The 26,041-nt window shown below is 43.8% G+C and overlaps 3 protein-coding genes across 3 annotated transcripts in view; all 3 read right to left on the bottom strand.

Moving 5' to 3' along the window:
* The window catches only part of Rrn3 (RRN3 homolog, RNA polymerase I transcription factor), a 57,480-nt gene extending 51,049 nt beyond the window's left edge, over positions 1–6,431 (bottom strand). Inside the window, exon 1 of the mRNA XM_038326291.1 lies at positions 6,299–6,431. Within this exon, the coding sequence (XP_038182219.1) occupies positions 6,299–6,321 (23 nt within the window). The 5' untranslated portion in view covers positions 6,322–6,431. The remainder of the gene's footprint in view (positions 1–6,298) is intronic.
* Positions 6,347–8,157, bottom strand: LOC119812001. Its single transcript, XM_038326292.2, is given in 2 exon segments — positions 6,347–7,192; positions 7,194–8,157. Coding segments are annotated over 2 exon segments (1,743 nt in total). The 5' UTR covers positions 8,091–8,157.
* Positions 8,158–18,598: 10,441 nt separating this feature from the next.
* On the bottom strand, positions 18,599–18,851 carry LOC119813713 (40S ribosomal protein S21-like). The gene has a single exon (XM_038329124.1). The coding sequence runs from the start codon at positions 18,849–18,851 to the stop codon at positions 18,600–18,602; it is 252 nt and encodes an 83-aa protein (XP_038185052.1). The 3' UTR covers position 18,599.
* Between the last annotated feature and the right edge of the window lie 7,190 nt (positions 18,852–26,041).

The raw sequence follows: 26,041 nt of genomic DNA, 5'->3' as shown, positions 1-26,041 counted from the left end.
CATCATACATGGGAAGTAGAAAGTAGAAAAAGACAAGAAATTCCTGAGTAAATTTGGAGCATGGGGACCTTGGGGGAGGATAGAAGGGGGAAGAAGAGAGGCAGGGAGGGGAGCAGAGAAAAATGTAGAGCTCAATAAATATCAATAAAAAATGTAAAAAATGAACTAAATTTAAATGAAAATTAAAAAAAGTTTTGATTGAGAATGCAATTCAGTTGGTCAAGTGCTGGCCTAACTTGTATGAAGCCCTGGGTTTGATCTCAGTGCCACAGAAACTAACATTGGTCACAAATACCTGTAAGTCTGGCACTTAAGAAGTAGAGGGTTTGAGCAGAGGTGGCACATGCCTTTAATCCCAGCAGAGGTAGATGGATTTCTATGAATTCAAGGCCAGCATGGTCTATAGATGGGCTTCAGGATTTCCAGGGCTACACAGAGAAACCCTTCTTGAAACAGTGTCTTTCAAAAGTGTAACTTTTGTTGGTCTGGAAGACCAGGCTGGCCTAGAACTCATAGTGATCCTGCCTTAGTGCTACAATTAAAGGTGTGTACTATTACAACCCAGCTTATTATACCAATTCAAAAGCTCACTTTCAGTCACGTATAATTTCCTATAGTCCCAGCTGTTTTGGAGGATGAGACAGGAGCCAACCTGGGCAACACAGAGACACATACACGAAACAGGGCTACATAGCTTCCTGGAGCACTTGCCTGGCACACACAGGACTCTGATTTGGATGTCAAGTACTACAAAAACTAAACATACAATAAAGATAAGAATGGTGGAACATGCCTGTGATTCCACCACTCAGGATGCAGAGGCAGGAGAATCAGTTCAAGATCAACTTTGACTACATAAGACCCTATCTCTAAACAAAACAACAGCAACAAGATGAGGCCAGCAAGATCTGCTCAGAATGATGACAGAGATGTTCTGCTCCTCTCCACATTCAAGACTCTGAATGAAATAATTTCATCACAAAAAACTGCAATCAAAGCAGATCTGAAATGGTTAGTTGAAAATGGGAAACACTAGTAAGTTATAAAGCAATATACCTAAGTTGCTATATAACTTTCATAATGAGGTCACAATCCTGAAAAACAAAGTCAATTTTTCTGATGTAGGTTTTTTTAAGATTCTTTTTTTAATCTGCATGAGTGTATTGTCTGCATGGCTATCTGTATACCACCTGTATGCAGTGCCCAGAGAAACCAGATACGGGTGTTGGATACCCTTGGAACTGGAGTTGCAGACAGTTATTAGCTGCCATGTGGGTGCTGGAAACAAACCCAGGTCCTATATAAGAGCAGCCAGCACTTTTACCTTCTGAGTCATCTCTCCAGGAGCCCTGAACGTGTACTTTTTTTCTTTGTTTGTTCGTTTGAAACAGGGTCTCTGTCTCTCCACATGACCCTGGCTGCCCTGGAACTCACTGTGTAGACCAAGCTGTCTTCAAACGTAACAGAGATCTGCCTGCCTCTTCCTCCCAAGTGCTGGATCAAAGGCCTGTGCCACCACACCTGAATACAAAGTGTTTTTTTTTCATTGTCTATTTGTACGGGAATTTTACTTACACACATTACATGGGACATTATTTTCCATTCAGGTTTCTGGAATGCTTGCACAAGTCTGTTTTTAATAACTCAGTTTATTTTAAATAAAGTTTCATTCGAATAACAAGGTTTATTATGGCTTATAATCCTGGTAATAAATACCACTATTACTGGAAGCTGGAAAACTGTCTCCAGCACTAAAGCAATAATAGGCAGTCTATTAGTTTGGAATAGGTCGGGACTCCAGATATAAGTTTCTAAAGCAAGATAAGAACTTTTGCTTTTATCAAGTTGGCAGTGAAATATGTAGAAATGATGGTTGTGATAATCTAGAATAAAACAAGAAAACACAGACTTCAAATTCTCATTTTCTTGCTGAAACCAAAGGTTTAAATAGAGAAGTAATCTATTAACTGACCTGTCATATTATAATTTAAGTTACACTTAAGATATGTGTCAAGGCCCAGCAGTGGTGGTGCACGCCTTTAATTCCAGCACTCGGGAGGCAGAGGCAGGTGGATCTCTGTGAGTTAGAAGCCAGCCTAGTCTACAAGAGCTAGTTCCAAAGCTACAGAGAAACCCTGTCTCAAGGAACCAAAAACAAACAAACAAACAAACAAACAAAAGATTTGTGTCAAAAGGCTCCTTAATAATATTGGCAAGGTCTCATGTAACTCTAGCTGGCCTCGAACTCAGACTCACTTTGTGTTTGAAGATGACTTTGAACTCCTGATCATCCTACCTCCTCCTTCAGAGTGCTGAGCTTATAGTTATGAACACCTACTTGAATAATAACTTTAATATAGAAGAATATTTTGTCATATATCTATATAAAATATGATATATTGATATATCAATTCCAGTGCCTGTATTTGTATGACTTTGGAAAATTTATTTAATCTCTCATTATCAAACCCATCCTTTAAGTGGAGATAACAACAGTATCCAACTCCATGATGAATGCCCTTGAGTCACTCCTATTGTATTATAAACACCCAATAGCTATTATTATTAATAAATTCATGTATGCTTATTCAATAAGGAACATAAGAACCTAAGGGTCTCAAGTTAGTTACTCATTTATGGCTTAAACATTTATATATATATATATATATATATATATATATATACACATATATATATATTTGAGGATGTACATGCCAGGGTATATGTATGGTGGCCAAAAAACAACCTTCAGGAGTTGATTCTCTCTAATTGGTCCTGGAATAGAACTCAGGTCATCAGTCTTGGTACTAAGTATAGCCACCAATGAACACTCTTGCCTACCCAAGACCCATCTTTTTGAAAAGCTCCTGAAAGACAGGTATTGTAACACATACCTATAACACCAGCACTCAGGAGGTATATACAGGAAGGATGCTGCAAAGTCTAGGCCAGCCTGGACTTCATAGTAAGTTCCAGTCCACTCAGAAAGTATAAATAGCAAATAAAAAATAAAAGCTTATGAAAAATGGCGATTTAAATTTTATTTTTTTTTAAGATTTATTTATAGAATTCTGCCTACAGGTATGCCTGAACACCAGAAGAGGGCACCAGATTTCATCATAGATTGTTGTGAGCCACCATGTGGTTGTTGGGAACTGAACTCAGAACCTCTGGAAGAGCAGCCAGTGCACTTAACCTCTGAGCCATCTCTCCAGCCCAATTTTATTGTTTTTTGAGCCACAGTCTCTCTTTATAGCCCAGGATAGTCTTCAGCTCTCAATTCCCTTACCTCACCTTTCCAAGTGTGCAGACTGACTACAGCAGATAGCCTCCACACCCAGTGACACAGATTTGAGCTTCTTGGGTTCATACTACTGACACTGTGAGTCAGACAGTTCTGTATCACACAAGCTATTCTGTGCATTGTTGGGTGCTTCACTGCATCTCTGCTCTCTATACACTAGGTACTGAGAGGCACCTTCCTTATCCCAGCTTTATACCATCATAGAGTCTCAAGGTGAGTTTCAAAAACCAAGTTAGCAAATCAACTCCCAGATAAGCATTCCCAGGGCCTGCCTCTTTTTACTAGTGGCCTTCCCGGGAACCTAGATATTGCCACACAACATGAACCCTATTGATGGCAAATACCAGGTCCTGAAAGGTGGATTCTCTATCTGAGAGTCAGAAGCTTAGCAAATTGCATCATCTTGTACCAGCAAACTGAGAAGGCTGGGTTTCTGAGAGAATAGTGGACCACATCAGGGTGTCCCTAGGGCAGAGTGAAAAGGTGGTATTGGCTATAGATCTGCTCTACCAAGTCCCCTCTCCCTATGTCACTTGTTCTTGGTTAAGTGAATGATTCCAGATGAGGTAACTGGAGCCAAAGGAGCTATGGAGACCATTCCAGGCAAACAGACAGAGTAGGGTGGTTACACAAGTAGACTCACAGCATTTTAAAGACAGTCTCACTATGTAGCCATGGCTACCCAGGAATTGGATGTACAGACCAGGCTGGCATCAAATTTGTAGAGTTCTACTTCTAAAGTTATGGGACTAAAGGCATGTATTACCACACCAGGATACTTCCATCTTTGATTTCTGTCTTTTGATCCATAAAATCAAAAATATCTACTACCCTGACCTCTATGGGGAAAAACACATATATTCCTGTTTTAGATACATACCTACCATGCTAATAACATGCATAGATGGGCTATTATAGTAAACAGTAATTCCACATGATGTCATCTCCATATGAAATTAAACACCTGGAAGTACTTTGCAAGATGAACACTGATGGAGCCTATACTTGGTTAGGAACTGTTGCTGACATTTAAAAGGTCTGCTTTGGGCTTGTGATTAAATGGACATAACCTTAGAAATTTATCTCAATTATTGCCTATTTCCATTACTTTACAGGCAGCCCCAAGTAGAACTGCAAACGACAAACACAGCTCAACCCTGCTAAGCATTCTGCAGAGCAGCTAGATGTGGATGCTGGGCTTGGGTCTCAGTAGACTGCTCACCCAACATGCAGGAAGCCCTGGGCTTCATCCCCAGCACTTCACAAACCCGGGGTAGTGATATCTAGAACCCCAGCATTCAGGTGGATTTAGGCTAAAGGATCAGAAGTCGAAGGTCATCCTTGGCTAAATATATAATTTGAGGCCAGCCTGAGCTACCTGAGATTCTGTCTAAAAAAGAAAAAAGAAAAGTCCCAGAGAGAGAGCATATTGGTTAAAATCACTTGCTGCTCTTCCAGAGGACTCGAATTCAGTTCCTGGCACCTTTATCAGATGGCTCACAACTGTTTGCTAACTCCAGCTCCAGAAGATGAAGCTCTGGCTTCAGCTGGCACATACACTCCTGTGCACTACCCATATTCAGACATATAGGGCTCATGTAGCCCATGCTAGCCTCAAGCTCACTATATAGCCGATGATGACCTTCCAATTATGACCCTCCTATCTTTACCTCCTATGTGCTGGAATTACAGGAGTGCAGAAGCCTAAGTCCAGCATTGTGTATATGTATGCATGCATGCATGCATTAAACTGGCTTAGCTACTAAATCCAACCCCTCTGTTTTTCTCTTTTCTCTCTCTCTCTCTCTCTCTCTCTCTCTCTCTCTCTCTCTCTCTCTTTCTTTTTTTCTTTCTTTCTTCCCTCCCGGCCTCCCTTTTTTTTTTTTGAGACAGGGTTTCTCTGTAGCTTTGGAGCCTGTCCTGGAACTAGCTCTTGTAGATCAGGCTGGCCTTGAACTCACAAAGATCCACCTGCCTCCCGAGTGCTGGGATTAAAGGCATGCACCACCACCGCCCAGCCCTTTCTTTCTTTCTTTAGACCTGGTCTCTCCGTGTAGCCCTAGCTTTTGTGGAATTTGGTATGTGGACTAGGCTGACTTCAAACACAGCCATCTGCCTGTCTTCCATGAAACTTGTGTGCACTAACTGGGCGGTGGTGGTGCATGCCTTTAATCCCAGGTCCACTTGTTCTACAAACTGAGTTCCAGAGCAGCCAGAGCTGCTACACAAGAAAACCTGTATCAAAAGCAAACAAAAAACAACCAACAACAAAGTTGTTTGCACTACGTCTTGCTTAAGATTTAATTAATTAATTAATCTATTTTCACAGAGCATGGTGGCCCATGCCTTTAATCCCAGCATTTGGGAGGCAGAGGATCTCTGAGTTTGAGACAAACTCGATCTATAGTGTGACTTCCAGGACAGCAAGGGCTACACGGAGAAACCTTGTCTTGAAAAATAACAAGAAAAACAAAAATTTGTTTTGTTTTTGAGATAGAGTTTTTAATCTTTGTAATCTTTGCAAAGATTATTAAATTCTAGCTGAGTTTAGGTTTAGCCTACTGAAGCTTTAGAGGAGTATTAAAGAGCATTGTCTCCCAACAAAATATAGCCTCTCTGGCAAAAAACAAACGTACTGAAAAAGATTAACTCTCTTCGTAAGATTCAGTGTCATTTAATGCCATATCCCTGTGCAAACTGAAGTTGTCTTCTTCCTGGAGAAGCCTTGCAGAATCCAAATCTTCCACCTCCCTCCTCAGGACTTCCTAAAGAAAAATACACCTCTGGCCTCTCCTCTAACATTAAACAAAACAACATTTTATTGTCTGATAAAGTAGTCAAAATCTGAGAACTAGTTTTAAAAGCCTACCAGCTCTCAAAGTGGCTTATCCCTGAAGTCCAAGGCCACCCTCTTCTCATTATAAGAGTCGAGAAGCTACCAGGACAGTGGCAATAAAAAGGGTAATGTAGTAAGTTTTCCTCCAAGGCACTTACTTGTCAAAGGCCTTAGTAGACATTCAAATGGCTGGGGTCTGATTCCTGTTAGAAAGGGTGACTTTTTCTCACTCCCCTGGTGGCTGGAAGGTTGCCAGTAGGGTCACACTGCCTGTCTGAATGTGTGACCTCAGAGACAGGCAATGAAGGGTCAAGTTGTTCCTCAGCTAGTTTCTGGCTGATAGCTGGGAGAGTCTCAGAAGCTTTAGCACTTGAGTTCTTAGGAACCTCCTGGACACGTGAAGAACGACTTTGAGAAGTCTGGGCAAATCCAAGTGGCACCACAGGTACCTCCATGCCCAAAGTATGGCTCTCAGAAGCTTTACCAGTCTCAGGCTGAGTTTGAGAGGCAGAAGGAAGATTCTGGAGCTGGCCTTCTTTGACTACAGAGCCCGGGTTTTGGCTTTGAGAGGTCATGGGTACCACAGGGAAACTTTCAGAGGGCATGGGCAGCAGGAGGTGGCTCTGACTGTCTACCCGTTGCACAGGGTAGATCCGAGAGGCCACACTGATCTTAGAGCGCCCCTGAGGGTCAAGGTCCACAGGCATACTGCTGTCATAGGACACAGAGTCCTGAACTTGGCTCTGAGAGGTCACGGGTACCACAGGGAAACTTTCAGAGGGCACGGGCACCAGGAGGTGGCTCTGACTGTCTACCCGTTGCACAGGGTAGATCCGAGAGGCCACACTGATCTTAGAGCGCCCCTGAGGGTCAAGGTCCACAGGCATACTGCTGTCATAGGACACAGAGTTCTGAACTTGGCTCTGAGAGGTCACGGGTACCACAGGGAAACATTCAGAGGGCACGGGCACCAGGAGGTGGCTCTGACTGTCTACCCGTTGCACAGGGTAGATCCGAGAGGCCACACTGATCTTAGAGCGCCCCTGAGGGTCAAGGTCCACAAGGCATACTGCTGTCATAGGACACAGAGTTCTGAACTTGGCTCTGAGAGGTCACGGGTACCACAGGGAAACATTCAGAGGGCACGGGCACCAGGAGGTGGCTCTGACTGTCTACCCGTTGCACAGGGTAGATCCGAGAGGCCACACTGATCTTAGAGCGCCCTTGAGGGTCAAGATCCACAGGCACCTGGCTGTCAGAGGACAAAGCTATCTGGGAGTAGCTGCCAGAAGCTCCAGACACCAGAGGGTAGCACTGCGAGGTCACCGAAAAGACAGGCTGACTCCTAGAAGTAGAAATGGAGAGAGGATGTTGCAAAGGGACCAGGGGCAGGCTCTTAGAGGCCTGGATTGAGCAAAGCTGTAGCTTGTTTAGAATGGACACAGGCTTCGCTGGATGGAACGAAGTTCTGCCACCTCCGGTCCCGGCATCTCTGTTCCCTTCCACCTGCCCCGGGTCGGTCGAGTTGAGGCTACTCATCATCTGGAGGACCCTCGGGAGGAGCCGCCGCCGCCGCCGGCGACGGATCCGCTGGAAGGTGTTGGAGACGCTCCTGATGGTCAGTGAGAAGCGGCGGCTGCCGCTGCGGTGCATCCCGACCTCTCCCGCGCGAGGCGAAGTCCTCCTCAAGGAGTCTTCCGGGAGCGCCTGGATGTTACCGGTGTACCAGAAGATCCACCACAAGAGACTGACAAAGATGATGATGGAACCCAGATAGAGCAGCATGTCGTAGAAAAGTAGGTTGGCGAAGACGCCAGTGAACAGCACTGCCACACCCACCGCGTCGAAGGCGACGCCCAGCCAAAAGAAGTGCCTGCAGTGGCCCAGGGCCCCGGACCGCATCTCCGCAGAGTCCGCACTCTTCCCGGAAAGCTCTGTGCGGCGCAACATCTCCCAGGCAAAGCCCGCAAGAGGCCACCAGGCCCAGGGCGCTGCCCTGGCGGGCTTTGGCCGCTGGGTCTCCATGGCAACTCAAGGGGCGGAGCGGGACGTTAGGCGGTGCCTCGCCATGCAAGAGATGAGGCAAGAGGCCGCCCAGAGAACTTCGCGTGCGCACTGGGACCCACTGACCTGCGCTTGCGCAGTGCTCACCACTCTCGCTGGCTGTCCCAGTGTCTGACCCCTATGGCTTTGAGTGAGCGAGAACCTTCTCGAGGGAGGGTGAGAGCTTGTGGGGTCGCGAAACACGAGGACTTTTTGAAAGTGTAACTTCCCTACAACAGCTAGAATGAATCTTGGCCTCAGGTGCAGTCAGAATGTTGGACTAGAAGTCCAAAAATCAGGGAGGAGTCGCTCCAGACACCACTCACACAGGCACAACTGATGCAAAAGCAAGAGGATTTTTATTCTGTCATGACAGGGCCCTTCAGGTTCGGGATATGAAGGACATCCGATAGCTGTTACAGTCCATCTTTTAAAGCCAAAAGCCACAGACACAAGTGGGGGGGGGACCTGAAGGTTGTTTTCCAATTTATTGGATTGGCTTATTCAAAGGGTTACTAGCAGTGATTGGTTTATTCCAGAACAGGAGAATAGCTGTGTGATCGGGTGAGATAAGGGAGCATCTCTGTGGTCTTCCTGACCTTGTTCTAGTGACTAAATCAATACATCAGGAACTGAGTCAACATCTGTGTGTTGTCTTTGCCTTAATTCCCAGAATGGAGTTATGTTTGAAGATTATTCACAAGGACACAGGAGGATGAGCAGTCCAGCATGTGGTTATTCACAAAGACACAGGAGGATGAGCAGTTCTGCATGTGTGTGTGTGGGCGACTGTCCCGTTTCCAAGAGAGAGTGTAAGGTTTTAGAAAAAATGTCTTAGGGTTGAGGGGGTTTACAAATGCATTTAGAGTCTTTCAAGGCGTTCCTGGTTTTCCTTCACCTGAGGCTTGGCTAGGATAGGGTCTGGTGTTACCTCTGAATTCCCATCTTACCTGGCAACTGCTGATGTACTCGCCCAAGGACCTAATAGACCCCATCACTCCAGTTTCTCCCATCTGCTGTAGCAGTCGGGCTGGGGGAAGACTGTTAGGAATTTTTCCTAACGCGAGCTCTCTGCCTACACCAAAAATCCCAGTCAAGCCAAATGACAACGAGCCAAATTAAAGGATATCCAGGTTTAATGGGATTCCTGCGCTCACGGGGGTGTGTGTGGTGGTGGTGGTGGGAGCGTTCAAGGTTTGGTGGGCACAGTGGCGGGGCCTTCAAAGATGGAGACCAGAGACCAGGACTTACATTCCAGACTGTTTGTATACGGGGTGACAGAAAGCTGAGGTGATATTTTGACTAACATTTAGGCTCTCTTAGGAAAAAGGGGCGTTGACGCAAGTCTGGCTACTTCTTGTAGGCATGGGGTGATGTGGGGAAGGGGAGATCTGGGTGTTGGTGGGTACACACTCAGATGCCAGGCTTCTGTTCCTTGGGGAAGGTGAGAAGGCAGGTGTGGTGTGAGGTCCTGTCCATCAAGGTTTGAGAGACTTAGGAGTTAGCTAAGGATATCTCGGCCCAGTAAAGGTTCTGGCCAAGGTATCACTAAGAAAGAATGAGAAAAAATGTCCTCCACGAATGCAGGGTAGTGGCAAAGTTTTAAGTGGGGAGGAATGGGTCCCGTTTACCCCCATAACTGAAATTGGTGAGGGGAACATAAGGCCCGAGTGAGATGTTAGAACAGAATAGGTAGCTCCCATGTCGAAAAGAAAAGTAATGGACTTACCTGTTACCGGCAACTTTACCTTAGGCTCGGATAGGGTTACGGGATATACTAAGTCTGGGCAGTGTCAATCCCCTACAAGGCTGAGAAGTTTGAAGGCTGGCACAGTTTCACTTGTCAATGTTGGTGGGGCCGGACCTCTGTGGCATGGCACAGAGGACAAGCCTGCACAGGGCATTGTGATTAACAGCCTGCCTGTGAGGTTGACTTAGGCTGGGCTCCAGCAGGATAGAGCTTTGTGGTTGGCTTCCCTTGTCCCCCTTCCCATGGCCTTAGGACAGCTGCTAAGGCCTGGGCCTACAGAGTAGCTGCTTGTTGTAGCCTTGTCTGTTGGGAAGACTAAGCTGTTTCTTCTTGGGCACTAAAACTTTATTTTTTTACCAATTTCTGTATAGGGGTTTGGAGATCCTCCTCAGCCTTTGTTAACTTCTTTAAATATCTGGTGCTGACTGAGAAGTAAAATGGGTAGTCAAGACCCTGGCTCCCACTGGGGAGGCTGGATCTAGCCTGGTATATTGGGCCATGGTCTCTTGTAACTGATTTTTAAAAATGGCTGGATTTTTACTTTTTTCAAAGACCATTTCCATACCCTGAAGGAGGCAACAAACAATAATGTTTCACCTCTGTAATGAAACTCTTTACCATAAGAAGAAGGCTTAGTAGAAAAAGAACCTAGCCACTTTTCTATCTGAGAGAGATCTGGAAGAGAAAAGGGAACATGAAGTTTGATAATGTCATCGACTCCTGCCACTTCCCGAAGAAGGCAGAGAAGGGCAGAACTATGGTGGGATCTGGTATGGGGGAGACTAGAGAGGATTGAGAGAGGCTAGCCCAGTGCGAGAAGGGGATCCAAGGGTAGGAAGGTGAGGTAGGAAGGGTTGGGGGGCGAGGAAGGTGGATGAGGTGGAAGTTGACCTTGAACTTCTGGATTGGTAGATTGGCAAAGGGAGGGGGTAGACAGGGAAGGAGAGGAATGTGGAGAATGTTGCTCCACAGGAGGGAGGATGGGTAGTATGGGTTTGAGGGAGTGAGGGAGGGGGCCAGTGCCTCTGGCTGCATGGTCCAGCTGGAATTCTGGGGGTCCCAATTCCCAGATGACCAGGAATTTGGAGGTGTTGCTGCCTTAGCTACCAAGATGGGTGCTGTGAGACACTGGCTACTGAGGGAAGGGCGGGAGTGCAGAGTCCTAAAACCATGGACATATGTAAGCTCTGTCCATTTGACCTTACGGCGACAAACATTTTCTAGGTCCCAGAGGACAGAAAGCTTTAAGAGGCATCCCAGGGGCAACAGTGGATCTGACTTGAACTGCAAGTGCCCATTTTAAAGTCTATGCCCAACTGTGTGACCTAAGTCTATTACAGTGTGTCCGCCAAAATAGCTCTTAGGCCTAAATGGGGTCATGAAAATTGAATGCTAGGCATCCCTAAAACAAACAAATTCACCTCAGATAGGCCTGGCCTAGCTGCTGAAATTGGACTCTTGGCACCAGCCCGCGTCTTCCACAAGAGTGCTATAATCAGCAAAAGTAAGATGAATGGGTCCCCCAAAACCCTATAGCATAAACAAGAAAAGGGGACTCACCAAGACGCAGCCGCTGAAGTCTAGGAGCAGGTTAACCACTTATTTTAGGGAGATAAGCCATTCAGGACAGATTGTATCAGACAGCCACAATTTATAAAGATTTTTTAAGAGGCATCCCATGGGTGACAGCGGATATGGCTTTGAACTGCAAGTGCCCATTTTAAAGTCTATGCCTAGCTGCGTGGCCTAAGTCTATTACAGTGTGTCTGCCAAAATAGCTCTTAGGCCTAAATGGGGTCGTGGAAATTGAATGCTAGGTGTCCCTAAAACAAACAAAATTCACCTCAGCTAGGCCCAGCATAGCTGCTGAGATCAGACTTCGTCTTCTACAAGAGTCCTATAAATGACAAAAGTAAATATGAATGGGTCCCCCCAAACCCTATAGCATAGACAAGAAAAGGGGACTCACCAAGATGCAGTCACTGTAGTGCGGGAGCTGGTTTTAGCCTGGCATAGAGAGCTCGGATTGTGGACTGGGGCGCTTTCGATGCATGGCCATAGGCTGCAGGGAAAGGCCACCCTATCTCAGTGGGACCTCCAGATGTTAGGAATTTTTCCTAATGTGAGCTCTCTGCCAATGCCAAAAATTGCAATCAAGCCAAATGACAATGAGCCAAAAACAGAATCCATCCCTCTTCTGCATACAAGAAACCCAAAGACAGACATAGCCTCAGAGTAAAGGGTTTGGAAAAAATACCTGTAACCCCCGCTTGGCGGGTCAGCTATTCAGGGTCCTCTGAAGGGGCGCTAACCTGCAAGACATGGGCTGGAGAGAGAAATGGAGACCAAGCAAGATTCTATTGTCAAGGTCTCTGTTTATTGGGGTGAAAGTTACAGCTTATATACCCTAGAATGGGGTGGAGGTAGGTAGGAAGGAACTCTGCCGGGCTAACTGAAGGTCATTAGCCAGCACCTGGAGTAAGCCGAAGCATGTGATCCATTAACATTGGAGTAAGGGGTGGTTCAGTTAACAGATGTGATCCATTAGCATTGGAGTAAGGGGTGGGTTCCGTTAGAGGATAGCTCTCAAAACAGTTGGGATGTGGGGTGGGATCTCCGTAAACATCCTTAGGGCAATGACCTCTGCTATCCCTGTAAGGACGACGGTCCCTGACAAATCTATCCTTAGGAAAATGGTCCCTGACAAATACCAATCAAATGGACCTAAGAAACAAGTGGGTGTAGCTATCCTAATATCTAACAAAATAGACTTCAAGCTAAAATCAGTCAAAAGAAATGAAGAAGGTCATTTAATATTAGTTCATAGGAAAAATCTATCAAGAGGAAATTTCAGTACTGAACAAGGGCACCCTCATATGTTAAAGAAACACTGTAAAGCTTAAATCATGTATTAAACCCCACACACTTATAGTGGGAGACTTCAACACTCCCCTCTCACCACTGGACAGGTCAATCAGACAAAAAAATGAACAGAGAAATAAGAGAAATAACAGATGTTATTATGACTCAAATGGACTGAACAGACATCTGTAGAATATTCCATCCAAACAGAAAAGAATATACCTCTTCTCACCACCTCATGGAACCTTCTCAAAAATTGACCACATACTCAGTAACAAAATAAACCTCAACAAAAACAAAAAATTGGAATAATCCAATGTACCTTATCAGATCACCATGGTCTAAAACTAGAAGTCAACAGCAATGTTAATTCCAGAAAACCCACAAACACATGGAAATCAAACAATGCTCACCTGAATTATCAATGGGTCAAGGAAGAAATAAAGGGGGAAATTAAAGACTTCCTAAAATTCAATGAAAATGACCACACAACATACCCAAATTTATGGGACACAGTTAAAGCAGTGTTAAGAGGAAAGTTCATAGCACTAAATGCCTACATAAAATCCCACATTAGTGAATTAACAGAACATTTGAAAGCTTTAGAACAAAAAGAAGCAAACTCACCTAAGAGAACTAGATGGCAGGAAATAATCAAATTGAGAGCTGAAATCAACAAAATAGAAACAAAGAAAACAATACAAAGAATCAATGAGACAAAGAGTTGGTTCTTTGAGAAAATCAACAAAATAGACAAACCTTTATCCAAACTAACCAAAAGGCAGAGAGAGAATAGCCAAATTAACAAAATCAGAAATGAAAAGGGGACATAACAACAGACACAGATGAAGTACAGAGGACTATCAGGTCATATTTTGAAAACCTGTATTCCACAAAATTGGAAAACTTAAAGGATACGGACTACATTCTGGATAAATAACACTTACCAAAATTAAATCAAGACCAGATGAGAAAATTAAACAGACCTACAAATGCTGAAGAAATAGAAACAGTCCTCAAAAGTCTCCCAACCAAAACAAAGCCCAGGACCAGATGGCTTCGGCTCAGAATTCTACAAGACATTCAAAGAGGAGCTAATACCAATGCTCCTCAAATTATTCCACACAATAGAAACAAAGGGAACATTGCCAAACTCTTTTTATGAGGCTACAATTACCCTGATACCCAAACCACAGAAAGACAATACTAAGAAAGAGAATTACAGACCAATCTCACTCATGAACATTGATGCAAAAATGCTAAATAAAATACTAGCAAATCGAATCCAAGAACACATCAGAACCATCATCCACCATGACCAAGTAGGCTTCAACCCACAGATACACGGATGGTTCAACTTATGAAAATCTGTCAACGTAATCCACCATATAAACAAGCTGAAAAATAAAAACCACATGATCATCTCATTAGATGTTGAAAAAGCATTTGACAAAATACAACATCCCTTCATGATAAAGATCTTGGAGACAGCAGGAATACAGGTAACATACCTAAACATTTTAAGGCAATATACAGCAAGCCAACAGCCAACATCAAACTAAATGGAGAGAAACTCCCAGCGATTCCACTGAAATCAGGAACAAGGCAAGGTTGTCCACTCTCTCCATGTATATTCAATATAGTTCTTGAGGTCCTAGCTAGAGCAATAAGACACCAAAGGGAGATCAAGGGTATACAAATAGGAAAAGTCAAACTCTCACTGTTTGCTGATGATATGATAATTTACATAAGTGATCCCAAAAATTCTACCAAGGAACTTCTACAACTCATAAACACTTTCAACAATGTAGCAGGATACAAGATTAACTTAAAAAAATCAATAGCCCTCCTGTACACAGATGATAAAAGGGCTGAGGAAGAAATCAGAGAATCAACACCAATCACAATAGCCACAAATAGCATAAAATATTTCGGAGTAACTCTCACCAAACAAGTGGAAGACTTGTTTAACAAGAACTTTAAAACTTTGAAGAGATAAATTGAAGAAGACACCAGAAAGTGGAAAGACTTCCCATGCTCTTGGGTAGGCAGAATTAACATAGTAAAAATGGCAATCTTACCAAAAGCAATCTACAGACTCAATGCAATGCCCATCAAAATTCCACCAAAATTTTTCAGAGACCTCGAAAGAAGAGTACTCAACTTCAGATAGAAAAGCAGAAAACACAGGATAGCCAAAACAATCCTGTACACGAAAAAAATTTCTGGAGGCATCACAATCGCTGACTTCAAACTCTACTACAGAGCTACAATACTGAAAACAGCCTGGGATTGGCATAAGAACAGACAGGAGGATCATTGGAACCAAATAGAAGACCCGGATATCAATCTACACATCTTTGAACACCTGATATTTGATAAAGAAACAAAAAATATCAAATGGAAAAAAGAAAGCATATTTAACAAGTGGTGCTGACATAACTGGATATCAACATGTAGAAGAATGAAAATAGATCCATATCTATCACCATGCACAAAACTCAAGTTCAAATGGATCAAAGACCTCAACATAAAGCCAGCCACACTGAACCTTATAGAAGAGAAAGTGAGAAGTACACGTAAACACATTGTCACAGGGAACCACTTCCTAAATATAACCCCAGCAGCACAGACACTGAGAGAAACAATAATTAAATGGGACCTCCTGAAATTGAAAAGCTTCTGTAAAGCAAAGGTCATGGTCAACATGACAAAATGACAGTCTACAGAATGGGAAAAGATCTTCCCTAACTCCACATCAGACAGAGCTCTGATCTCCAAAACATACAAAGAACTCAAGAAATTGGACACCAGAAGATCACATAATCCAATAAAAAAATGGAGTACAGACCTAAACAGAGAACTCTCAACAGAGGAATCTAAAATGGCTGAAAGACACTTAAGGAAATGTTCAACATCCTTAGTCATCAGAGAAATGCAAATCAAAACAACTCTGAGATTCCATCTTACACCTGTAAGGATGGCCAAGATCAAAAACACTGATGACAACTTATGCTGGAGAGGTTGCTGGGTAAAGGGAACACTTCTGCATTGCTGGTGGGAATGTAAGCTGGTACAGCCCCTTTGAATGCAGTGTGGCGATTTCTCAGAAAATTAGGAAACAACATTCTTCAAGACCCAGTAATACCACTCTTGGGTATATATCCAAAGAAAGCTCAATCGTGCCACAAGGACATGTGCTCAACTATGTAAGTAGCAGCTTTGTTTGTCATAGCCAGAACCTGGAAACAACCTAAATGCCCCTCGACTGAAGAATGGATAAGGAAAATGTGGTACGTTTACACAATGGAGTACTACACAACAGAAAAAAATAACGACAGCTTGAATTTTGCAGGAAAATGGATGGAGCTAGAAAACATTATTTTGACTGAGATAACCCAGACCCAGAAAGACAATTATCACATGTACTCACTCATAGGTGGTTTTTAAACATAAAGCAAAGAAAACCAGCCTACAAACCACAATCCCAGAGAACACAGACAACAATGAGGACACTAAGAGAGACTTACATAGATCTAATCTACATGGGAAGGAGAAAGTATAAAAAAACAAGATCTCCTGAATAAATTGGGAGCATGGGGACCTAAGGGGAGGATTGAAGGGTAGAGGAGAGAGTCAGGGAGGGAAGCAGAGTAAAATGTAGAGCTCAATAAATATCATGGAAAAAAGAAAAATGAGAATGTTCACAGTAAAATGTTAATAGTTCCTATTGTCAAGACTATAGACTGGAGGCACAAATTTATGTTATCTCCCACAATAACATTCCTTCATGAAGCAAAGTCAAATCAAGGCATTTACTATATACGCTGGTGGGATATGATGCATATTCGGAAATACCTGATACAAATCTCACATGCTAGCCGTGAAGGGGAAGCCTAGCCAATCACCTTGTTTGTAAGGCGTGTCCCCCTTAGGCTAATATTGACATAAAATCTTGCGAGCCTGCGGCCTGCCTGCCCTTTGTTTTCCTGTGCTCCTCGCTGGAACCTTGGATTTGTAAGTTCCCTTTTCTTTCCCTTATTAAAGCTGAAATATATATATATATATATATATATATATATATATATATATATATACATACATACATACATACATACATACATAAAAGCTAGTCTGGTGAATCATAACTGCCGATCAATCACGCCTCTTCATAGCCAGGCAGTGGTGGGGCATGTCTTTAACCCCAGCACTAAGAGGCAGAGGCTGGTGGATCTCTGTGTCAAGACCAGCCTGGTCTACAACAAGAGCTAATTCCAGGAGAGGCTCCAAAGCTACAGAGAAACCCTGTCTTGAAATACCAAAAACCAAACTAAACCAAATAAAAAAACTAGACTCACATACTATATGAAGACATTCTTAGTTTTGAGAGCAGTGAAAGTCGTAGCATGCTGTTCTTTACTGTTCTGGCCAAGAGGAGATAGTTTTTAAAGAGGGGCTCTAGTGCTAGTCCACTTGACTTGGATTGAAACAATAAGCCAGAAGCATTAAAAATTCCCAGGACTCAGGCGGTGGTGGCACACATCTTTAATCCCAGCAAGTCGAGGCTGAGGCAGGCGGATCTCTGTGACTCTGAGGCCAGCCTGTCTGGTCTACAGTGCGAGCTGCCAGGACTGTTACATAGAGAAACCCTGAAAAATCAAAAAACAAAACAAGAAACAAATGTCTTGATAGACAAAATATGCCCATGGAAACACAATTGATCAAAATAAACCAAACCTTTGTTACCTTCTACCACAATGATTTGGACAAGTGAAGAGGACACTCAGAGATAATAATAAGTGGTATCCATGTTACACTGTGAGATTTGTCCCTGCCTCATGTTCCTTTTGCTCACCACAGTGCTACCTCAATACACTTCTTGTATTCAAGTTGTCTTGACTCTGCATCCTGGAAGATCAGCTGGCACACCCTGGAATGCATGTGGTGTGATTTATACATGCAGAAGTCACAATCATACAGAAACCCTGTGGGTGGTAACAGAAGCATGTTCTCCTTTGGATAGTTGTGGTGGTTTGAGTGAGATGGTTCCCATAGGCTCCTGTTTGAATGTTTTGGTCACTAGTGGAATTGTTTAGAAATGATTAGGAGGTGTGGCCTTTTGGGGAGAGGTGTGTCAGTAGGGTGGGCTTTGAGGGTTCAAAAGCCCATGACAGGCCCAACGTCTGTCTGCTTGCTCTCTGTCTCTCTCTTTCTCTCCCCCTGCAAATCAGGATGTAAAGCTCTCAGCTGCTCCTACTGCACCATGCCTGTCTGCTTCCCACTGTGTTGATCATGGACTCATCCTCTGAAACTGTAAGCAAGCCCTTGGTTAAGTGCTTTCTTTTGTAACAGTTGCTTTGGTTATGGTGTTTCTTTATAGCAATAGAACAGTAATTAAGACAGAAATATTTACTGCATAGGGCCCGAGGGAGCCAGCAGGGTGTTGAAAATATCCTGTATTTAGCCCCGGGTGGTGGTTCTGTTCATAAGGTCAATAAACACACACTGAGCACCTGTGCCTTCCAGGCAAAGGAGTGTCTGATGAAAAGATGGCCCATTAAGTGCACCATTTCTGGTGGTGAACAGTGGATGAGTAACCACAAGAGACTGATGAGGATGTCCTGCAGTGACCTTTCCTTACTCTGCCAGCCACTCCCCAAAGAACCATGTCCCAGCAAACTGAAAGGTACTGGGGTAAGCTGTGGACAGTTCTCTCCATGTGTTCCATGTCTTCGTCTTTTTTCCTTTTTTCTGTTTTACTTTTTCACTTTTATTTATGACAAATATTCCCTGATCTCTTCTGGTCAAAAATTCTTTGAGACAATTCCATTAGCTTTAGCCAATTGGAGAATAGTATCATCTGACTTGCCCATCATGAGAATGGCCCCACAGATAGTGTAGGTTTTAAACTGGTCATTAAACTGGCCTGTGACCCTGTCAACCTCAGCCACATTCATTTGGATGGATGCACAGTCCTTGGGACCAATGTTGAGGTTGCTTGTGGTGTATTTCCACAGCACATACAGGTCTATGAATTCGCCCATGTCATTCTGCATGTTGAGGCCAAGCCTGCTCACTAGGCCATGGAAGCACAGAAAAAAAGCCCATGTCTTAGTCTTAACTAAGGGATGGATAGGGCTAAAATCTTTGAGGAAGAAGTCCTCCCAGAAGGAATGAAAAGGCACATCTATGAAGGAGTATGGTCAATCGGCAATTATGATTAACCAGACTAGCTTTAATATATAATATTCAGCTTTAATAAAGGAAAGAAAAGGGAACTTACAAAAGCCAAGGTTCCAGCAAGGAGCGCAGGAAAACAAAGAGGGTAAAAACAAACAAACACGGATCTTTTAAAAATATTTGGAGCCCCGGAGGGGTCACACCCCTCAAAAAAAGGGATTGGTCAGCTTCCTTATCACATCCAACTTTGCTTGGTCACCTTGTTCACCAGTACATCCTGCACGAGCAACCTCCTGCCAGGTGGTGGAAGTGGCCAGCTCTGCAGCAGGTCTGGGATAGAGCCCTGTCTATCCACAGAATGAGCTGCAGCAGGGGCGGTAAGGGGGCACAAGAACAGCCTCTGGGAACTGGGTCCCCATCTCTGTGTAACTTGAGCCAAGCCAGGATAAAGGGAGTCTGTGACTCTTGCCAGCTGTGGAATGGAACCAATAGTACAGGAGACTAGATCCTCCAAAAAGTGTGGGAAGGGGCAGATGGGTCCATGTTGGAGGGTGAGGACCCACTTGTTTGTCCTGGCCGCCCAGCTAGCTTACACCCAAAATAACCACATAGAAACTGTATTAATTAAAATAGTGCTTGTCCATTAGCTCTAACTTCTTATTGGCTAACTCTTACATATTAGTTTAACCCATCTCCATTAATCTGTGTATTGTCATGTGGCTGTGGCTTACCGGAGATTCTAACTGGTGTCCATCTCAGGCGAAGGATCCATGGCTTCTCTCTGACTCTGCTTTTCTCCTCCCGGAATTCAGTTCTGTCTTCTCTGCTTACCTAAGTTCTGCCCTATTAAGGGCCCAAAGCAATTTCTTTGTTAACCAATGAAAGCAACACAAAGACAGAAGGACCTCCTATACCATTTCCCCTTTTCTTTTTAAACAAAAGGAAGGCTTTAACATAGTAAAATTACATATAACAAAACAGTTATCAAACAAGAATTACAGTTACAATATATATATTTATTTTATCTTTTATCATAACTGAGGAAAACTATAATTAAAACTATCTATCTATACTTTTGTGGGGGTTCAAGACAGGGTTTCTCTGTAGCTTTGGAACCTGTCCTGGAACTAGCTCTTGTAGACCCGACTGGCCTCGAACTCACAAAGATCCTCCTGCCTCTGCCTCCAGAGTGCTGGGATTAAAAGGTGTGCGTCACCACCGCCCGGCCTACGGATCTATTCTTTAACTCCATCAAAGGATATAATATTACCTAAGTAAACAGGAAGTGCATTGTAAACAACTTCCAAAACTCTAGAATTGGCAGAGACATCTTTCTGCCTGGACAGTCAATCAAAGTTTTTTAGTATCATTGGGGCATCCATCTTCAGCCTACAGGCTCATAGTATCCAGCAGACTTCTATGAAGCAGGAAATTTCAAAGACAGTTCAGTCACTTTCTTCTGTGTCCTGCAGCAGAATGTCTCATAGATTCCTTCATAAAGCAGGAACCCCAAAGGACCATCTCCCGTTTAGCAGTCACCTCTCTGTGGGTACTGCATGTCCAGTGAAACAGTCCAGGAAAGAGCTTGGGACTTGCCCAAATGGCTAGCAAACCCCATAAGGAGCCTCTTCAATGCTCATCTTCCTCTTGCAGTAGCTGGTGCTGCAAGGAGCAGATGTGTCTCATTGTCATGAAAAGTCCTAAGTTCTTATAACACTTTAAATGCCATATTCTGAAGGTCTCTGAAAGATTTGAAGAATACCTATTTAACTGAAATGTATCTCTATACATCTAGAAAATCTAACTAACATGACTACACAAACTTGACTATTATAGATTATCTATTAACCTATATTTCTTAAATATATATTACATTTTAAAATGAACTATAAAATCACAATACCTTAACCAAGAGCAGAAATATACATATAACAAAACTGACCTTTAATTTTATATCAATAAACTAAGATCTATACCAATGCAAATTATTCATATCTATATCGTATTCCCCTTTAAATGTAAATAAACATTTATAGACAATATTTGGGAAAATGGGTGTAGTTTTTCCATACTGCTTTCTGTTGACTGGGGGTGCTGTTAATTAGGTCTTTTATGGTGTATTCTGTGTGCTAGGTTCATCTCAGTAAACTGTTGGGCAAAGTAAGTTTTTGAGGGTGTTTATGGCAACCTTTCAGGAGGTCTTGGTCCATGAAACCACATTTGCCTGGAGGCAATCCACAGGTTCTCATCTTCTGTGAAAACAAAAAAAAGAACCTCTTTTCCCAAGCAACATGTTCTTAGACCCAAATTCTGAAATCAAGATACCTTTATAATAAACATGCTGGTTTAGCTTAGCAGCATATACAATGAGGTAGTTCCTTCACAGTCAAAAAATTCAAAGAAAACACAATAATATACAGAATCCAAACCCTGTGAATTTTCCATTTTTACGTGGCTTATTTTTCTTTGCTCCTTTTAATCTATGACTATCTATACTCTGTCTCTTTAAAGACTTTACCCTTTTTTTTAAAAGGCATTAACTTTATTTTATGACTCTTTATACTCTTTTTCTTTTCTCTCCCAAGCCTATGTACGTTTATTCAACACTGTGACCAATTTAGAGGTCATTTATGTCTGAATCTGTCCTATTGTGAATCTGTAATTCTTTACTGTCCAGGAGCACTTCTTAAGATGCTAAGTGCCTCTTAAAAACTTAAGTTGTTCCCAATCCTCCCCTTCTCCCTTTTCTCTCCCCACCCCCTTTCCCCCCCACCCTCCTTTTCCCCTACTCCACCCCCACCCCCGTGCTCCCAAGTTTTGCCCAGCCATCTTGTCTACTTCCAATTTCCAGGAGGATAAATTTATGTTTTTCTTTGGGTTCACCTTATTATTTAGCTTCTCTAGGATCACAAACTATAGGCTCAATGTCCTTTGTTTATGGCTAGAATCCACTAATGAGTGAGTACATACTATATTCATCTTTTTGGGTCTGGGTTATCTCACTCAGTAAAGTGTTTTCTATTTCCATTCATTTGCATGCAAAATTCAAGGTGTCATTGTTTTTTACTGCTGAGTAGAACTCTAATGTGTATATTGCCACACCTTCTTTATCCATTCTTCTATTGAGGGGCACCTAGGTTGTTTCCAGGTTCTGGCTATTACAAATAGTGCTACTATGAACATAGTTGAGCAAATGCTTTTGTAGTATGATTGGGCATCTCTTGGGTATATTCCCAAGAGTGGAATTGCTGGATCCTGAGGTAGGTTGACCCCCAGTTTCCTGAGACACCACCACACTGATTTCCAAAGTGGTTGTATAAGTTTGCATTCCCACCAGCAATGGATAAGTGTTCCCCTTAGTCCACATCCTCTCCAGCATAGGTTATAGGGAAGGATTGAGGAGAGCTTGGGTGAGTGGGATGGTTGCAATGGAGGAAGGGTGGATATGGGCACAGGGAAGAAGATATCTTATTAAAGGAGCTATTTTAGGGTTGGCAAGAGACTTGGCTCTAGAGGGGTTCCCAGGTGTCCAAGGGGATGTCCCCAACTAGGTCCTTGGGCAGCAGAGGAGAGGGTGCCTGAACTAGCCTTCTCCCATAGCCACACTAATGAATATCTTGCATATCACCATAGAACCTTCATCTGGCAATGGATGGAGATAGAGACAGATACCCACACTGGAGCACTGGACTGAGCTTCCAAGGTCCAGATGAATAGCAGAAGGAGGGAGAACATGATCAAGGAAGTCAGGACCACGAGGGGTGCGTCCACCCATGGAGACGGTGTGACTGATCTAATGGGAGCTCACCAAGGCCAGCTGCACTGGGACTGAATAAGCATGTGATCAAACTGGACTCTCTGAGTGTGGCTGACAATAAGGGCTGACTGAGAAGCCAATGATAATGGCACTGTGTTTTGATTCTACTGCATGTACTGGCTTTTTGGGAGCCTAGTCTGTTTGGATGTACACCTTCCTAGACCTGGATGGGGGGGGGGCTTGGACTTCCCATAGGGCAGGGCACCCTGACTGCTCTTAAGACTGGAGAGGGAGGGGGGAGAGGGAGTGAGTGGGAAGAGTGGGAGGGAAATGGGAGGAGGTGGAAATTTTAAATAAATAAATAAATAAATACTTAAGTTGTGCCATTAGTAGGGGTAATAAGGTACCGCCTGTTTGCCTGCACAGTCTAAAACTTAAGCTGTGCTTTCACTATGATAAATACGGTAGTTCCTGTCCCGAGGGGGGGTGAGAAATTAGATGATTTCTGTCCCTAAGTTTTGTCCTTTCTATCTCAGCCAGTTTCAGCCCTGGCTCTGACCATTTTAACTAGATTCATCAGCTTCCCTCTCTGCCTTGTTCCCCACCAAGTAATACTCAACCAAAGAGAAGCAGGAGCCTTAAATAACTGCTTCTTCCATTTGTTCTCTGAACGGATGCTTAGGATAAGGTTTCTAGATGAATCCTTAGAAGATCTGTTTGTGTTTAGTCTCAGCTGTGAACACCATAACCAGAATTGTTGGTGCATTCATGCTCTCCTTCTGCTCCACCCTCTGCTCCCTGAACACACTTACACACTTTACAAATAATTCACCTGGTCCAGCATTCTGGACCCAGGATCTGCTTTTGGGAAATGATAGGGCACCCAGTATGAGATCCAGAGGTTCATGACCTGGATACCCAAATCCTTTGCTATTCTGTCATTGCCTTGCTCACATCTTCACATTCCTTTTATGTCTTCATGCCTGTCCACCAAGTCTGCTGAGACTATCTGAGGACAGAACTGGCCCTTCAGGACATGGTGGTCGGTCCATGCTGCAGGCTCAGTGAATGGATAAGGGAGAACTGAAGGGTGCTCCTTTTCTCTCTTCACTCAAACACACTGTGTAAGAACATCCAGGCAGTGGTGGCACACACCTTTAATCCCAGCACTCGGGAGGCAGAGGCAGGCAGAGGCAGGCAGATCTCTGTGAGTTCGAGGCCAGCCTGAGCTACAAGAGCTAGTTCCAGGACAGGCTCCAAAGCTATAGAGGAACCCTGTCTCGAAAAATAAAACAAAACAAAGAAAAAAAACATCCAAAGTGCTCTCTCTCTCTCTCTCTCTCTCTCTCTCTCTCTCTCTCTCTCTCTCTCTCTCTCCTTACTCCTGGGTTGGGAAAGCAAGTCAGTTGTTCAGGCTGGCCTTGAGCTCACTCTATAGCCTGGATTGTCCTTGAACTTGTCATCCCCCCACGCCCAGCCTCCCAGGCAGCTGGGCCTGCAGGCCTATGTCACCTGACTTGATTCTTCTGGAGCTGTGGGACATGGAACATGCATGTGGGGAGATGGTTCTCTACTTCAAGCATAAGGTTCCTGGAATCGAATTCTGGTCCTAAGGCTTGGCAGCAAGTGCCCTTTACCCCCGAACCATCTTGCTGGCTCTCAGCTTTCTGAGACAAGCTTTTACTCAGTAGCTCAGGTTGGCTTCAAACTCACTATATAGTCTAGTCTGGCTTCAGCCTCACAACAATCCCACTACCTCAGCCTTCCAAGAGAGCACCACCCTGGATGATGGTACTTGAAATGCTCCACGTTAGCTGTGCAGAAGCCCTGCTCCGAATGTCTAGTGTCTTCCAGGCAGGACTTCAGTTTCGAAACAATGCCCACCTGGAGCAGGTGGCTGTGAGTGTTGGGGCCATGGGAGCCCTTGTGCTCTCCCACTGGTGCTGTGCATGAGGTTGCTGTTCATTTTCTATAATTCAAAGACTTGGAGCATCTGAAATCCCATCTGTACCATATGAGAAAGGTTCTACTGAATGGTGACCAAGGACCAGGTAGATCAGTGATGGCCACACAAGAAGCACGAGACCAGACTGTGGCCGGACACTCACACTACATACAGTAGGGAGATCATTATCTATGGATAGAGAAGGGATGAAGCCTGTTCCCTGTGAATTATCATAGTAGGGGCAAAGAGAGGTTGGATACTATGGATGATGAATTCTAGTCATGGTTCCCCTACTTTTAATTCTTAGCATTTTAAAAATGTGTTATTATAGTGTGTATGTATGAGGTCGCAGGACAGCTCTGTAGAGTCGGTTCCCTCCTTTCATCTTCACAAGGGTTCCAGGGCTTAAGACTTGTGTGGTCCCACAGAGCCATCCCACCAGCCCTCTGGCTGCTGTAGATCCTCAGGATCTTTCTGTGACAGTGACTTGGCTGGGGGCCAAGGCTAAAACCTGTGTTGTGCTGGGTGGTGACGACACACGCCTTTAATCCCAGCACTTTGGAGGGAGAGGCAGGTGGATCTCTGTGAGTTCGAGGCCACTCTGGTCCATAAAGCGAGTTCCAGGACAGCCAGAGCTACACAGAAAAACCATGTCTCAAAGAAACAAAAGCCCAAAGAAAGAAAGAAAGAAAGAAAGCAAGCATGTATTGTGAATCTTCAAAGCCAGGGAGACTTCTTTGCTGGAAATAATTCTTATCTTTACTTGAATTGTTCATAAGATGTGGTATGTTTCCCAAGGTTCCACTCAGATCAGGTTAAAAAAAAACCCAAATAACAAAAAAAATGGTGGACAGCCTGGTCTACAAAGTGAGTTACAGGAAGGGGAAAGGTGCCTAATTGAGTAGCGTTAGCATCAGGGGCAGAAAGCAATGTGTTTAATTATTATTTCTTTTCAGTCTAGAGCATCCACCTTCTTGCTTATACCCTTTCCTCAAAAGGAAACTATCCAACACATGAGAAGCTGGAGGCAGACTTGCATGGAATAGTCCGGTGTGATGCTGGTGTGGTCTTTTGCCCTCTTAACTCATGTCTTCCTCCTCCTCACCTCCTCTCCAAGATCTTATAGTGTAGTCCAGGTTGGTTCAGAATTCCCCACAGCCTTCTGCCAGCTTCCCAGTTTACCACCACCAGGGCTCCAGCCCTATCTTTTTTTTTTTTTTTTTTCCAGAAGTAGCTGCATGACTGGGGGGCAACCTTTGATTACCTCTGTTTCTCACTTCGTGGTGGTATCGGTGAGGAGACTATAGAGTGTTAATTGCAACTGCCCCACAGAAGCACGTTTGCCTGCATTGTGAAATGCTAGA

Source organism: Arvicola amphibius, chromosome 4 (assembly GCF_903992535.2).
Source record: "Arvicola amphibius chromosome 4, mArvAmp1.2, whole genome shotgun sequence".
Taxonomy (NCBI): Eukaryota; Metazoa; Chordata; class Mammalia; order Rodentia; family Cricetidae; genus Arvicola; species Arvicola amphibius.
This window is presented reverse-complemented; position numbering and strand designations above follow the sequence as displayed.

Coding starts and splice junctions, on each gene's coding strand:
- LOC119813713 (XM_038329124.1), bottom strand. CDS start 18,851: ATGCAGAATGACATGGGCGAATTCATAGACCTGTATGTGCTGTGGAAA.